Source organism: Pygocentrus nattereri, chromosome 14, assembly GCF_015220715.1.
Source record: "Pygocentrus nattereri isolate fPygNat1 chromosome 14, fPygNat1.pri, whole genome shotgun sequence".
Taxonomy (NCBI): Eukaryota; Metazoa; Chordata; class Actinopteri; order Characiformes; family Serrasalmidae; genus Pygocentrus; species Pygocentrus nattereri.
This window is the reverse complement of record NC_051224.1, coordinates 37839555-37854370: the sequence shown is the minus strand read 5'-3', so window position 1 is coordinate 37854370 and position 14816 is coordinate 37839555. Positions and strand designations below refer to the sequence as shown.

At 39.7% G+C, this 14816-nt stretch overlaps 1 protein-coding gene across 3 annotated transcripts; it reads right to left on the bottom strand.

Moving 5' to 3' along the window:
* Positions 1-2089: 2089 nt before the first annotated feature.
* On the bottom strand, positions 2090-12850 carry LOC108436679. 3 transcript variants are annotated; one of them, XM_017713305.2, is made up of 6 exons: positions 12747-12850; positions 12402-12501; positions 6833-6961; positions 4442-4939; positions 3861-3944; positions 2090-3649 (listed from the first exon to the last, which is right to left on the bottom strand). In XM_017713305.2, the coding sequence occupies exons 3-6, from the start codon at positions 6847-6849 to the stop codon at positions 2710-2712; spliced, it is 1539 nt and encodes a 512-aa protein (XP_017568794.2). In that variant the 5' UTR covers positions 6850-6961; positions 12402-12501; positions 12747-12850; the 3' UTR covers positions 2090-2709. The 3 variants fall into 3 exon arrangements, with proteins under 3 accessions (XP_017568794.2, XP_017568795.2, XP_017568796.2); XM_017713306.2 differs by having other exon boundaries at positions 12402-12540; positions 12747-12849; XM_017713307.2 differs by lacking the exons at positions 12402-12501; positions 12747-12850 and adding an exon at positions 7113-8597.
* Between the last annotated feature and the right edge of the window lie 1966 nt (positions 12851-14816).

Genomic DNA, 14816 nt, shown 5'->3' with positions numbered 1-14816 from the left:
AAATGTCATGCCTGGAGATGAGGTGTGTATTTAGTCTCTGGAACTTAAAAAAAAAAAATACAACCCCAATTCTAAAAAAGCTGGGACGCTGTGCAAAATGCAAGTAAAAGTAAATTAAATGTAAAAATTCAGTGACGTGCAAATCATTTAAACACTATATTTAATTGAAAGTACTACAAAGACAACAAATCAAATGTTGAAACTGAGAAATGTATGTATTTATTTTTAAATATATGCCCATTTTCAATTGGATGCCAACAACATGTTCCAAAAAAGTTGGGACGGGAGCCTGTTTACCCCGTCTTTCATCATCAAAAGGGTTTGGGTGCTGAGGAGACACTGCTGTAGTTTTGAAAGAGAAATGTTTACTCGTTTTTTCTTAACATAGGATTTCAGCTGCTCAAGAGTTCAGGGTCTCCTTTTGTCATATTTTTTATTTTATAATGTGCCAAATATTATCAGTGGTTTCCGGTCTGGACTGCAGGCAGGTCAGTTTAGCACCTGGACACTTTTTATACAGAGCAATGCTGCTCTAATACATGCAGAATGTGGTTTGAAGTCGTCTTGCTGAAATAATAAAGGCCTTCCCTGAAAAAGACGTCGTCTGGATGGCAGCAGATGTTGCCAAAACATGTAAATATCATTCGGAAATAATGGCACCTTCACAGATGTGCATGTCACCCATGCCATGTGCACTAAAGCCCCCCTAAACCATCATGAAGACTGGCTTTTAAACTGTGCACTGATAACAAGCCGAGAGGTCTTTAGCCCGGAGGACACAGTGTCCATGATTTCCAGATTCTCTAAATATTTTAATGATATTATGTCTTTGTTATTTTGCATTGACAAATGTTATTTTTCAATTGTTGTACAATCTGCTTATGCAGTCTTTCACAGAGTGGTAAAGCCCTACTCATCTTTACTTCTGAAAAAAGCTTTTTCATATCCAATCATGTTATTGACCTGTTGCCAAATGACCACCAAGGATTTTTTTTTAGCATTACACAATTTTCCCAGCCTTTTGTTGCCCCTGTCCCAACTTTTTTGGAACGTGTTGCTGGCATCAAGTTGGGTATATATTTTTTAATAAACAATAAAATGTCTCTGTTTCAACATATCATGAAACTTCAATTGAATAATGTACAATTACATTCCATAGCTAAAGGTACTGTATACATACCCTTGAGAATACCAGCCCAGTGACAGCATATGTATCCTGAAATGTACTGTTTATTCAACTGAGACGTAGAATTATCCAAACTTTTTTATATGAACTCTTCAGACATTACAGAAAAAAGAATCATTGTGCTAAACTTATTCCTCACACTGCTAAATTGTCTCTTGTCTACCAGTGCAGCTTAACCTCTGCTTTGGATTAAGGGGATGCATGAAATCACCAAAAAGCCTTGTCCCACTTTTTTAGCATATATTGATGAATTACATTAAACAGCACCATTTACTTAATGCACTTATCGTCCGATTTTTTGAGGGATTTGTCCAGGTGCAAGGGCAGCATGTCAATGTCACCATCAAGAATAATACACACTGTATAACTTCTTTTGAGCATACGTTTTGCAGGTTTACCAGATTTGCTGTTGAGTGTGATGGCTTCATTATATGGTGGCTATTTGTAACTCAAGGGCATAGAATATGATAATGATGAGCTGTTTTTTGAGAAGCATGCACACTTGCCCGATTTTGGGACAGTTTGTATTTACTTACACACACACACACACACACACACACACACACACACACACACACACACACACACACATTATATTAACAAATTCTGTATTTGCTTGGCTTATCTGAATTAAGTTTCTGTGAAAGTTAATTGGACTCAAAATTTACAAAGATTTTGTGAATGTAATTAGTTATTTTGCTAATGAGTAAGTTACATGATACAATTAAGTAAATATTCACTTTGAATTGAGAATATTAATCTCAATTTCTTCTGCATTAGCTTGACTATCATTATTGTTTAAGTCGCGTTTTCCTACTGACCGATCAAACACCGGTTTCCAGTTGTGGTGAGGTGATTGAGCACATGAAACCAGGCACAACTGCATAGAGCAAAGACTCAAAATATTTTGAACATTTTTTATTGTTTCCTAGTATCCCATGAATCATTACACTGAAAAGAAAGCAAACATACATGTTGTGTTTTGGCTTTTATGAGCAATTTTAATCAATAATGGCATCAAATCATTACATGATTAGTTTGATCTGTGTGCATGAAATCAAAATCACTAAATATAACTTGATTGATGGAAATTATTAGATAACAGGTAAGTATGCTATATATATGAGAGAGAGAGAGAGAGAGAGAGAGAGAGAGAGATATGCACTGACAGAGAGGCATAAAAGTGACATTTAAGTGAAATGGCATGAATTATGTTATGTTAGCATTTTTTTTCTAATTGTAATCTCTGAAAATGAAAATATGTACCATATAGTGAAACTCGCATATACGTTACACTCATATAGAAACATATAGAAAACATAACATATAGAAAACATGTAAAGACTTTCAGCAGGTACAACATAATGCGTATATTGCAATGTAATGTAAGTACTTTTACCAGTTGTGTGTATATATATGTATATATATAATATATATTTGTATAATTTTTAGACGATCTAATAGCTTTCATACTTTGTCAGCCGCTTTATCCACTTTTACTTTTTTTTGGGATGGGCCAAATCTTACATTATTGGAAAGTGTTGCTCTAGAATTCCAGCTTCTCTTGGAATGTCATTTTCCCTTTTTTTCAGAGTGTCATAGATCTTATCCCATGCCTCTATCTCTGAGCGCAACAGAGCTGATCTGGAACGGATGAACTGCGAGTCTTCGCTTGTTTCTTTGTTTGCCAGACTCTTGCTTCCTTTGTAAATGAACCCAAGATCCATACCAATGGAGACGATATTTAGGCCGATTAACTTGGCCATGGCTAGTTTTGACATTGCCAGAGGAGTGCCCTTAGCCAACCGACCAATGTCCGGCAGGTCTGCAGCAAGGCTAGGGATGCTGCGAGCTTCACTGCCTTCTTGAAGACCCACACCAACTACCCTAATCACTTTCTCACTTGTAAAAGTTTTCAATGGTCCATCAACGGTATCAAAAATTCTTTTTAATAGACTCCTAGTACGGCAGGCCATTTTCAAATGTTCAAGCTGTAGATCAATGTAATCCAGATGAAGATGTGTTCTAGGACACTCACTACTAGCTGCGTTCTCTAGACAATCTAGAACCTTCTGCACATCCTCCATCATTTTTGTAAAGATGCTGTTGGCTTTATTCCTGTGGTACATATTGACTCCATATTCAGTAAAACCCGTTACTAAACTGTTGGCTCCACTGGTGACCCTCAACCCAACCCCAGTGAGTGTGAGGCCCAAGGACACCCCTGCAGTAACAGGGGCGAGAGCCAGGCCTACAATGGAGAAGACACTTCCTACAGCACCCACCGAACTGCCCGCCACAGTAGAGATGCTGGACCCCTTCTTCATTTTATCCAGCTCAACTGCAGTCTCCTCTAGATCTGACAGGAACTGGATCATCCTAGAGCGACATCCACTGTATGTCTCAAAGAAGTGCTTCGTATTCTCACCAAATAAGTATGTCAGCCTGAATGACTCATCCATTCTGAAAGAAAGGAAATAAGTACTGAACTCAGGGCTGGCTGAATCTAATAAATGATATATACAGCTGCTTAGGACCACCAGAACAAATCCTACTTTGGACCCTAAGGAGACTAGAATCTGCACTGCCTGAACTGTTGACAGACAGAGGACAGAGTCTAAATGCAAAACCACAACTTTCAAATAAAAACAGTTGTTAAACAGACAAATCTTACCTGATTTTGTTCAGTTGGGTGAAACGGTCAGTCGTATTTTCCATGGAATCACTCACATTCCAGCTGAACCTCAGTGAAGGATTTCTGTTTTTCCACATATAATAGATCAAAAAGCTTAGCTTACATATATTACACACATTTTACACAAGAGAATCACTTTTTTCTAATAAAGTGTCATTTATATTAAAGATTAGGGTAAAAGGAGGGAAGTTGTCCCACAAAGTATGATCCACTAATAAGTGATACTTTTTTAATCCCACAAACGGAGAAATTCCACCTCCGCATTTAACCCATTTAACACCACATACACACTAGTGAATTCACACACTAGGGGGCAGTGAGCACACTTGCCCGGAGCGGTGGGCAGCCCAATCCACAGCGCCCGGGGAGCAGTTGGGGGTTAGGTGTCTTGCTCAAGGACACCTCAATCATGGACTGTCGGCCCTGGGGATCGAACCGGCAACCTTCCGGTCACATGGCCAGATCCCTAACCTCCAGCCCACGACTGCCCCCAAATAATCTTTTCATAATAGCAACAAAATATCCACTGTCTATGATATAACTGTGTGCTGATCACTCACTTCATGCTCATGCAGAGCTCTTGTGTGATGCGGATGTATTTTTCCAGCTGGAAGGCCAGGATGTCCAGGTTGTGGAGGCTAGGCAAGAAGAAAGCTCCATCATCTCTCTTGAAGTGGATGAGGAGTGGGGACACAGTTCTGGCTGTTAAAATCACCGATCGCACAGTTGCAGGGCTGACCCCCCTCGTCAGGGAGACCTCATCTGTGAACACGAACGGTGAGGTGACCGCTAGCTTCTCCACTGCGTCCAGGAAGTGATGAAGTTTCTCAAGCCCCTCCAGAGTGTTCCTCAGAACTTCCCCCAGCTCCTTCTCCAACTTCTTCTCCAACTTCTGTCTTCCAATTCTAAGATATTTTGTTTTGTCTGTGCGTCTTTTGATGTTTCTCATCTTCTTTATCTCCGACTCCCTCAGACAGGTCCAGTTTGGTTCTGTGTCACAAAAGTCCTTCACGGTGTCGATGTAGGTGAGTGTGGTCAAGATGTACAGATGTTGCTCTCTGTGCCAAAAAGAGTGGTTAGTGAGGGTAGCACCACTATAAACTGACCATCCTGAGATCTTTAAATTTCAAAAATTCTCTCTGCATGGCTCTCAGAGTCTGACTGAAAAATTGATATAATTGAGAAGTTCAATCTTGCTGTCCAATTTTGGAAGACTTATCTGGGGCGTTACTGGTCCTCCTTGTAGGACAGACATTTAGGGTACCAAGGTTATCTGTTATTTTGTGTCTCTTGTGCCCAGGTTGTGGCTGAGCTGGATGGAGGTAAGAGGTTTTATTCTTCTGTTGATCAATAGTGAATCTTGGATCTTGGATCCAGGGGTGGTGCCACACCTCCAAAGTGGTTGGGCAAAACATATTGTTTAAAAAAAAAAAGCAGCTGGCTGAGTGACAAAATTTACTCCACTGACTAAAACTGCCCGTCTTTATATACCTATTCAGAGGTGGGTAGTAATTAGTTACATTTACTCGAGTACATGTACTTCAGTAGAATAGTTCTGTACTCTCCTGAGTATTTTCAAATTTACCATTACTTCTACTTCTAAGCAAGTAAAATCATTTTTACACATTTTAGTCTTTTGTATTTAGTTACTAATTACATTTTTTGTTTAATTTCAATATATTTTCATAGTGGCAAAATATGTACTGCTTTCTGTTTGGTTACATCTCTGACTTTGGAGCTTTGTATTTTAAACTGATAAGTGCTGTATGTACTAAGAGTTTCCGCTGCAGTGCTGAGGACTTAAGTTGATTTTTGACCTGCTACTTTTGTATTTCTACTCAAGCCGTTTTGAGGAAGGTAATTTTACTTGTGTAATCATTTTATGCAAGTATCAGTACTTCTACCCGAGTACTGGTTTTGGCTCTTCTACCCATGTCTAATCACAAACAGTGTCAGTGTTTGTTTGGATGCTGCTTCAGTGGCTGCAGCCTGAGCAGTATTTGTTAGCTAACATCTCTGAAGAACATCAGAAGAACATTCATTTTCTAAAGGTGCACCACACTTTAGTTTAGTTTTTTTCTTTTTGTTTTTGATATGATATCTTTCCTTTGGTTCTGCAAAGACTAAAATGGACTAAAGTAAAGGTTTATTTATTGATCAGGAATTTTGCAGGGATGCAAGCGTTCTGTTACTCTCACACTCACCCCCATAAAAACAGACAATAGAAACGATTAGTTAAGTGATCAGGTCACTGATGCTTAGCCAAAAATGTTCTCCTCAGCCCATGTGCCAAAATACACATCAGTATATTATTGCTTGTCTCTTGTTATTTACAGCAGCTTGCAGTAACGGAAGGAAATTAGCGTCTGTAAAGAGTGAAATGTGGATAAGTGCGGTTCAGATGTTTGGTGCTGACCTGAATGTGGGTGGAGTTTTGCAGGTCAAAAGTTAAGTAAAGAAAAGGTTTAACAGTCCGCACCAACCAAGGCCCCCCAGCTGCAGTGAGTGATTCTGATTGGCTCAGTCGCTCAGTTTTACTCAGTCTGTTCCTGCAGGTAAGCGTCTTATGCAGTTTAGGGAAAGCGAAGGATTTTTGTCACGTCCTGATTCAAAAAGTGGTGGGGTGTCGCCCTAGTACTTTGAAAAGTGGTGGGTCAAATGCCTGCTCACCACTGTGGTTCTGGCAACCCTGCTTGGATCTCTTATAATATTCTTAAAGAAAGCTTTACGTAATTCAAATTATATATATATATATATATATATATATATATATATATATATATATATATATATAAATCTATATATATATAAATCTATATGTATATATCAGTTCCACACAAATGAAATGCTATCAAATTAAATTTGGTGAAATTAAGTGCTTACACATCATAATTATGTTGATGTAACATTTGATTCATGTTCTGCCAATGTACACAATGTAAACTACCAACCTGGTCGCTGTATCCATTGGATGGACTTCAACTGTAGGACACCCTGGCAAGTTCTTTTCACTTCAGTTCCTCGTCAGATGCGTGTGTTGAGGTGTAGACGAGCTTCTCTCTGGAGCAGAAAAGACGTTTCTGCAGAGAGAGGAACAATTGCTAAAAGTGGAATAAAATGGCTGCATAGATCTTCGTGACAACCAATTCCTTCCACTCTTAATGCTTTCAAGCACACTGAAAAACCACACAGGAAACATGAATATGCCTGTAACTGAATACACAAACGCACCTTTTCAAGATGTTTGAGTCACATTGTTGATGGGACGATACTATTACTCTCGGAGTACATGTATCGCAGAACTGGGTTAAGTTTACAGAGGAATCCATTTTTGGCCCAAATCCGTTCTCTATGTATGTTTAATACACTCATCATCAAAACAATAGTTGTACCCAGAAGGGAGTGTTGGATTGCACTGCTATTCGGAGGGAAGATAAAGGTTACCAGGAACAATAAATGATTAAAAAGTTAGACCGATATGGGCAATATTTATTGAGCTACATATACAGAAGCAAACGGCCAAACAAAAAAAATCTAATTTGGTGAGAAAACCCGACTCGGGCCACTTTTACCTGCTGCGTACATGGTCTAAATGTCCTCTTGATCAGTCCCACCTTGAAAATATTAGTTAGATCTCCGACTCATGACCACAATGACATGATGAATCGTTGTTCTCATGCTTCAGCTTTAGATTCATGCTTTAGATTTTTGTAGTGGAGGAATGAATACAAACCCTAAGAGTTCACTGGACAAGCAAAACAAGCATACATTTCATAACTTGTAAAACACACCACAGACTCGTTTTTGTGACGTAAAGTTACACCTGTTTTGATCTAGAAACTGAAATAAATTAGAAAATGGTTCATTAACAGTTGTTCAGTAGCTCATGAACCAAAAACCTAACTACCTCAACTTATGCTTGAACTGCAGCTGAATAACTACGTCCATTTAAAAGAGTTTATCCAAATAGGTCTTGATTGCTAAGCAGCAAAATCAAAAAAATGGAAAATGGCTTATTGTATCCTGTTCTTTTCTACTATAATTTGGTGGAAATGTAAACAATTTTTAATGCAATCTTTGTAAAACTATTTCACTATCCAAAGATAGCAGCCCCTAGACAACTACAGCCTCCACTTCTAATGCCCCACGCTTATTTGAAGCTGCATGTTTACCTGATTTTTTGAAGTGACTAGCATTTTTTCATCTCTGTATAATTTTTCAGCTGTAAATGTTTTTCAAATCTATCTGTGTGTTGCTCCTTACTACGTATTTGCTTTTTAAATCAGTTCTTTGTATGTCAATCCTTTGAAAATAAAAGTTTTTTACATTAATTTACATGAATATTGCTGCGTTTTTATGTTTTTACATTTCTCCATTTGTAAAAGCATTTCTAAGAAAGACGAAACTGTGGCAATTGTGAAAATTCTTGGTGTAAGTGGTGGTAAATGATGACACCATGTTTTGCGTAAGCCAAGAGTAGAATCAACTTCACTTTCAGTTTTTCTAGCAATGACAGCCTCTTTTTGTCATCAAAAGCACATCCTGTGTGGTCTGATGCTGTTGCTTCTTCTACTGCTATCCGGTGTCGACCAGAGGAGGATGGGTTCATCTTTTGAGTCTTGGCTCCTCTCAAGGACTCTCACAGGGCTTTAACACTATCTTGTTAATTTGAAATAAAGTTGTTTGTGTTTACATCCAGGTAGTGTCTACAGAGCTTTTGTCTTGTGTTGCCCTATCCACTGCCTCCTCTACTTTCACACCAACCATCTCCATGTCCACCTTCACTACATCCATAAACCTTCTCTGAGGTCTACCTCTTCTCCTTCTACCTGGCAGCTCCATCTCCAACATTCTTTGCACAATTCTTGATGCAGTGAATCTGAGATGGATGTATGCTGGATGAGTTGGCAGGAAGCTCTCACCCATGACCACGAGCAGCGAGGTGACTGCTAGTCTTTCCGGTGAAGTTTCTCCAGCCCCTCCGGAGTGTTCTTTAGAACCACCCGCCGCTCCTTATCCAAATCAAACCATTTAGAGTGTGCTGTTATCTCGGTCAGAGCTCAGATAAACATGCTTACAGCTTTCATCTTTGAGAGAGAGAGAGAGAGAGGGGAAAAAAGTCAAGCCCCTTTTTTGCTTCAGATCTGATAAAGAGCTTGATTTTCTCCTCTGTCTCAAAGATTAAAGTTTTGTTTATCTGATGGGGACAGTTTTGGTGGTCTCCCCCATCTTGTAAGCCATTGTTAGGAGTTCGGTTTCACTGTAGCTTTTAATTAGCCCACTCCCCCTTATATCTCCTGAATAAAGAAAGTTGTATTTGATGCTTGTGTTAACTGGAAATGAATATCTCAGGTGATTTAAAGTAAAAGAGGTGTCTCAGCCGCACTGGGCAGGTAAAAGCTGAATGATGTCCAGCCACAAGCCATTTCCAAGCTGTAGTAGTAGTAGTAGTGGTAGTCGTACAGCTATTTCAACATGGCTCAACAGTGTGGGTGAGAAAGTGTGTCTGTGTGTTTTGCCATGAGTGAAATGGGAAGTGAAAGTTTCTTAGATTTCAAGGGTCACATTCCAGCGTGGTTCAAAGGCTTGTCTCAGCTTCTAACCAGACTAAGCTAAGCAGCTACGGAGACCACATCATCAGTGAAGCATCAGCAGATGAATTTACAGATATTATAATAACTGCAACTTATAGACAGTCCCTTACTCTGAAGCAGACACGGGATTATCGTTAGCTTTATCAATATCTCTGTAACGTTCATTCCTAAGTTCCAGCCAATATAGTATCATATAAGTAAACTGCAGCCTTAGCAACACTGGATGTGTTATGCTTGAGGCAAGTCACAAAAAAGTCTTACAGTGTATGATATGATGATAGAATTACTGACACTGATTTGTGCTAATAAAGTGTTTTATTTACATCAGAGAAACAGTCCTAAAATAACAGCCTCAAAACTACAAAAGCTCACAAAAGCTCCACCTAATCCTGTTCTCCATAAACAGGCTGTATCCATGGTGATAACAGAAAATAAGAGTAGACCTTGTGATCTGTATTTTAGACACAGAGCTTCTTTCAAATGACAGTTTCCAAGTGGGAATTTCCTCACGATGAAGACACTCACTGGCCCATACTTATCAAACACATGGGAGAAAACATTGGTACAACATAGTATTTAGATATTTTGTATGAAAAAATATCAATACATGGACAATCAAGCACTGATGTCCACAGTAGTGTGTGAAAGCTGCTTCGTTTACTTTACCGTTTCACTGTCCTTCAAGGAGACGAATTGAAGGCGTTTACTTTATTAGACTAAACATTTCAGCTGAAGGCAGTTAAAAATATGAGATGTGCGTTTCGCAATATGCCTCGATGCAACACTTAGTATTTCACAACTGTCTAAAACAGCAAGGGAACCATATCTTGGCTCAAGTCTTCTGATAATATCATCATTTTGAAAAGGCCTCCAGTGTTTACTACCCCCTGATCTCGGAGTCAGGTTTTATTAATTCGTGTGTATTGCAAATAATATCTTAACGTGTGAAAACCTCATAAATGTATTAATTAATCTAATATTTCTCAGATTATTTGACCTGTTTCTGTACATTCTTACTTGTTTAAAGTGATTTTATCTCGTGAAAGTGTGTTACGTCCTGTTTTGGATGTTCCCTTTTCTCTCCATGTCCCTCAGTGTTCTCAGGTGGACCTTGTTGCTGTGTGACTGACGTCTCATTTTTCCAGGTGGATGATTGGCTGTTCTTGCTGGTGCCGGTTATAAAGTCTTTGATGTCGGAGCAATACGGAGCGGTTTTCTTTGTCAGCCTCATACGTTTCCGCTCCCCTGGCTACCAGGTTTTTGTCCGTTTACTGTCCTACAAGTTTCTGTGGGCCAGTAAAGATGTTACGGTGGTTTTGTTTCTTTTTTAGAAAGGAAGCGTAGGGGTGACCTGCCCTTTTTGTTTGACCTGTTGGACTTATCGGTAGTGTAGTGAGGGTGGTGTTTTCTTTTGTTAGGCAATTTAGTTTTCTTTTATTGTTATTAGGCTCTTTGTTTGTTGTTTTGGGCCTTGGGTCTCCCTGAAGTTGTTTCCTTTTGTTTGTTTGTTTGTTTCGGTGGCTTGTTGAGAATAAGTTCGATGACACAAGGAAAGGTCAAAGCATCGAATAAACGGTCAAACCCGTATTTGATGTGTTCTTAATATTTCTTATTTAGTTTTGTTTTGGTCTGGCGTCTGGGTGGACCGGCGTCTTACCCCTAGGAGACGAAACAAGTGTCTTATTCCACTGGCAGATTGTTTTACTTATTTTGAGAAATGGTAAACATAATTAACATGATCGGTCAATGAAATAAGACACTTTTCTAAATAAACCTCCCTAAAAACAAATAAAAATGTCTAGAAATAAGTTTAAAAATCCCACAGCAAGTGAAAACATTTTTAATGTTAAGATATGTCCTTTTTTCCAGTGTAATTGAAGCGCAAACTGGCCCCCGTCTCAGCCTCTACTCTGAAAGGCTTGATGTGAAAGTTGTTTGGATGGAGGGAAACAAACAGAAGTAAATTTGAGTGCTGGTCTATAAACCACCTGTAGTTAAACTACCAGCCTGGTCTTGGTGTTTATTTGATACCATGAGTAAATAGTCATGGAAACTTTTAATCCTGGTTAGATACAATCTAATCTGGGCTTATTATACAAACCTACACTCTTAAAAAGATGGTTCCTCAAGGGTTCTTTAGTAAAGCGAATGGTGAAACTCAGAAGTTCTATACAGAACCATTTCATGCTTACATGTTTTTTTGTGATTTCAGATTGATGGAGAATGTGTTGTGTATGATTCTACATGGAACCTTATTAAATGTGGTTCTTGCTGGCACCAGAAATAGTTCTGAGGCTTACATCCAGATACAACACATTTTCCATCAGTCTGAAGAACCGTACAAAAATATTTAAGCATGACATTGTTCTTCAGATTGATATGAATGTTATACATGGTTCTCCATGGAACCAGACAGGGTTCTGCTATTCCTGATGGCAAGAGGACAGTGGGCTGCCGTTGGTGAAACCGGCGGTCCACTGGCATTTGCTCAGCGTTTTCTGGGCGGCCCACCTGTGGCTATTAGACAAAATTCCACTAAATTAGTTTATTTAAATTAGTTTAGTGAGTAATTTTGACCTAGCACAGTGTCAGCAACATTTTCTATAAAATCATTTTACAACAGGCCTAGTCAGTTTCTTTTTCCTTAGTTGTTTGTAATATTTGACCTATTTTCTGAAATAAAATTATCTGTGCATTTAAACTCGGTTTGAGAAGATTAAAAACTACGTACAGCTTGTACGCAGGACAGTAATCTGGGTGATCCAAGCGTGAATCAGAAGTGGCCAAAGTCAGTGGCGTGCTGATCTTATCAAGTCACCAGACCGATATGTGCTCACTGCCTGGGTTGTTGCAAAGTCAAGCTAAATAGAACCTACAGTTCTCTTTGCTAAAGAACTGTTGAAGAACCAGCTTTTTAACTACTAACCTGGTTGTGGAATCCACTGGATGGAAATTCAAAGCTGCTGCACACTGCTGGAAGGTTCTCAGTTCAGTTCTTCACCAGATGTAGACAAGCCTACTTCTCTCTGGAGCAGAAAAGAGGTTCCTCAGACAAAACACAGGCGCTCATGTGGAAAGGAAGGCAATAAAGGTGCCACATCACTTTCAGTTGGTGTTGGCTGACAATGACATCGGTTGAGCTCAGTTGCAATTCACTTCAGTAACGACCTTCAAAGGCTATATAACTTTTCATAGAAGGTCATTAAAGCAGTGTAACATCTGCTACAGATGCCAGAAAACTAGACGTTTAAAGTAAGGACTGCACACTTACTGGCTGATCAGTCCAGCGTTGGTCCTCAGGCTAATCAGAATGAATAATCTCTGCAGACTGTTTCACTTTAATACTTTACAGCTGCTGACGAATCTCTACAAGTTTTGCTTTCCTGTTATGCCATTTCCCGGATTCCTTTCTGCCCATGTTGTCAAGCTGTGCTGTTATTGGCTAGTGCTTCATCCTCAGACAGTCTACCCAGAGACAATGATATAAATAGATAGAAATTGAAAGGGTTCTACATGGAACTCATTGCCTTTACATGCAGGGGAGTTTGTTAGTCTTCAAAGTGAAGATTACCTCTCAAAAATGGACAAATTCAAATGCGCCAAAATGTTTACGCAGAAGGTGATTTCTTGTGAACAGCAGACACTCAAGTCTTACGCTTAGAATACGACGCCGTTTTACGGTCACTAATAAAAAAAATTTAAATAGTAGACTTTGAGAAAAAAGTGGTCATATCTTGAAGATAAAGTGGGCTAACTGTAGGGGGGCTGCCATAATATGTTAGGGAATTGGTTGCTGTACTGGCACTACAGAGTTCCACTCACTCCTGTCTCGTTGTGGAACATTTTGATCCTCATTCTCACTGTCTGTGGAACGTCATGCCCTCTTTGCATGGGGGAGATGTAGCCCTGATAGCCGTGTAGACGACCCTGCCTGAAATTCTCCTTCAGGAAAACGGACAGACAGAGTCCGTCTGGCTCTTTATTCTAGATAAACGCGGTTTCCTGCTCAGCTGTTTCATACACTAATACCAGGCTGGTGCTGATGTGCAGGAGAGACGGGGAGGCTGAGTTCTTCATGAGGAGGTGCTGCCTTCATTTTGCAAAGCCTTGGGCCACAATTGTGTGATCTTTCCACTCTAATGTTGTATTTTTCTCAAAATAGTATGACTTTATTCTCGATCATACCGTATGAATTTATTCGCAAAGTATTACAACTTCATTGTCGAACTCTACTACTTTTATTTCTATTAACAGTGGCCTTAAAAGCCCTTAAACCCCTTAAAATTCTGATTGTGACTGATTCCGATCATATATCTGTATACAAGTGTGTAAACACTCACTGACCTCCTGCTCCACATGTTGCTCAGCAGTGTCTGTGGTGACTAAATAGGCAGGACTGTGTAGAAAATTGTATCATTTACACTGATATGGATTTGAATTAGTGGGCGGCACGGTGGTGTGGTGGGTAGCGCTGTCGCCTCACAGCGAGGAGGGCCTGGGTTCGATTCCCCGTCCGGGTGACCGGGGTCCTCTCTGTGTGGAGTTTGCATGTTCTCCCTGTGTCTGCGTGGGTTTCCTCCCACAGTCCAAAGACATGCAGTCAGGCCAATTGGACATGCTAAATTACCCCTGGGTGTGAATGACTGTCTGTGTCTGTCCCTGTGATGGACTGGTGACCTGTCCAGGGTGTATCCTGCCTTCTGCCCGAAGACTGCTGGGATAGGCTCCTGTGACCCTGACGGAGAAGCGGCTTAGAGGATGGATGGATGGATGGATGGATTTGAATTACTGTCCTGAAAGGACAAAGAAATGTGTGGAAACTCCTGGCCTTTGATATCTGTAATAAGTGCTTTGAGGGTCGAAAATGTAAGTAAGTCAATAAGGTTTTTGTTACATGGTGAAAATGAGGTCACGGCACGGGCAGCAGTGTCTTTGCCAGATTTATTCGAAGAATTCGTCAGACAAAAACAAGTTTTATGTTGCTGAAGAAAAATGATCATGCAAAAAACCATTGATTAAATATTTAAATGGATTAAAATGGGGAAAAAAAGGAATACATGAATGTAAAATGAATCAAAAATATTGAATCATGGCTCTCTCCAGCATTCGGTCATCTCTCTCTGTTCCCATTACACAGATATCAGCCAGCTACTGTGAGGTTTGACCTCACAGCGACTCCAGCCACTCTGGAAAAAGTAGGCTGGCTTGACTGACCAGCTCGTCTCCTTTAGATCATTCCAGAGCTTTGGTCCAATCACCTTGAAGTGTTTATTTAAGCCTGAGTGCATAAACAGATTTGTTAATATACCTGATAATATTCAGAAAACCGTTCTTCAGTACA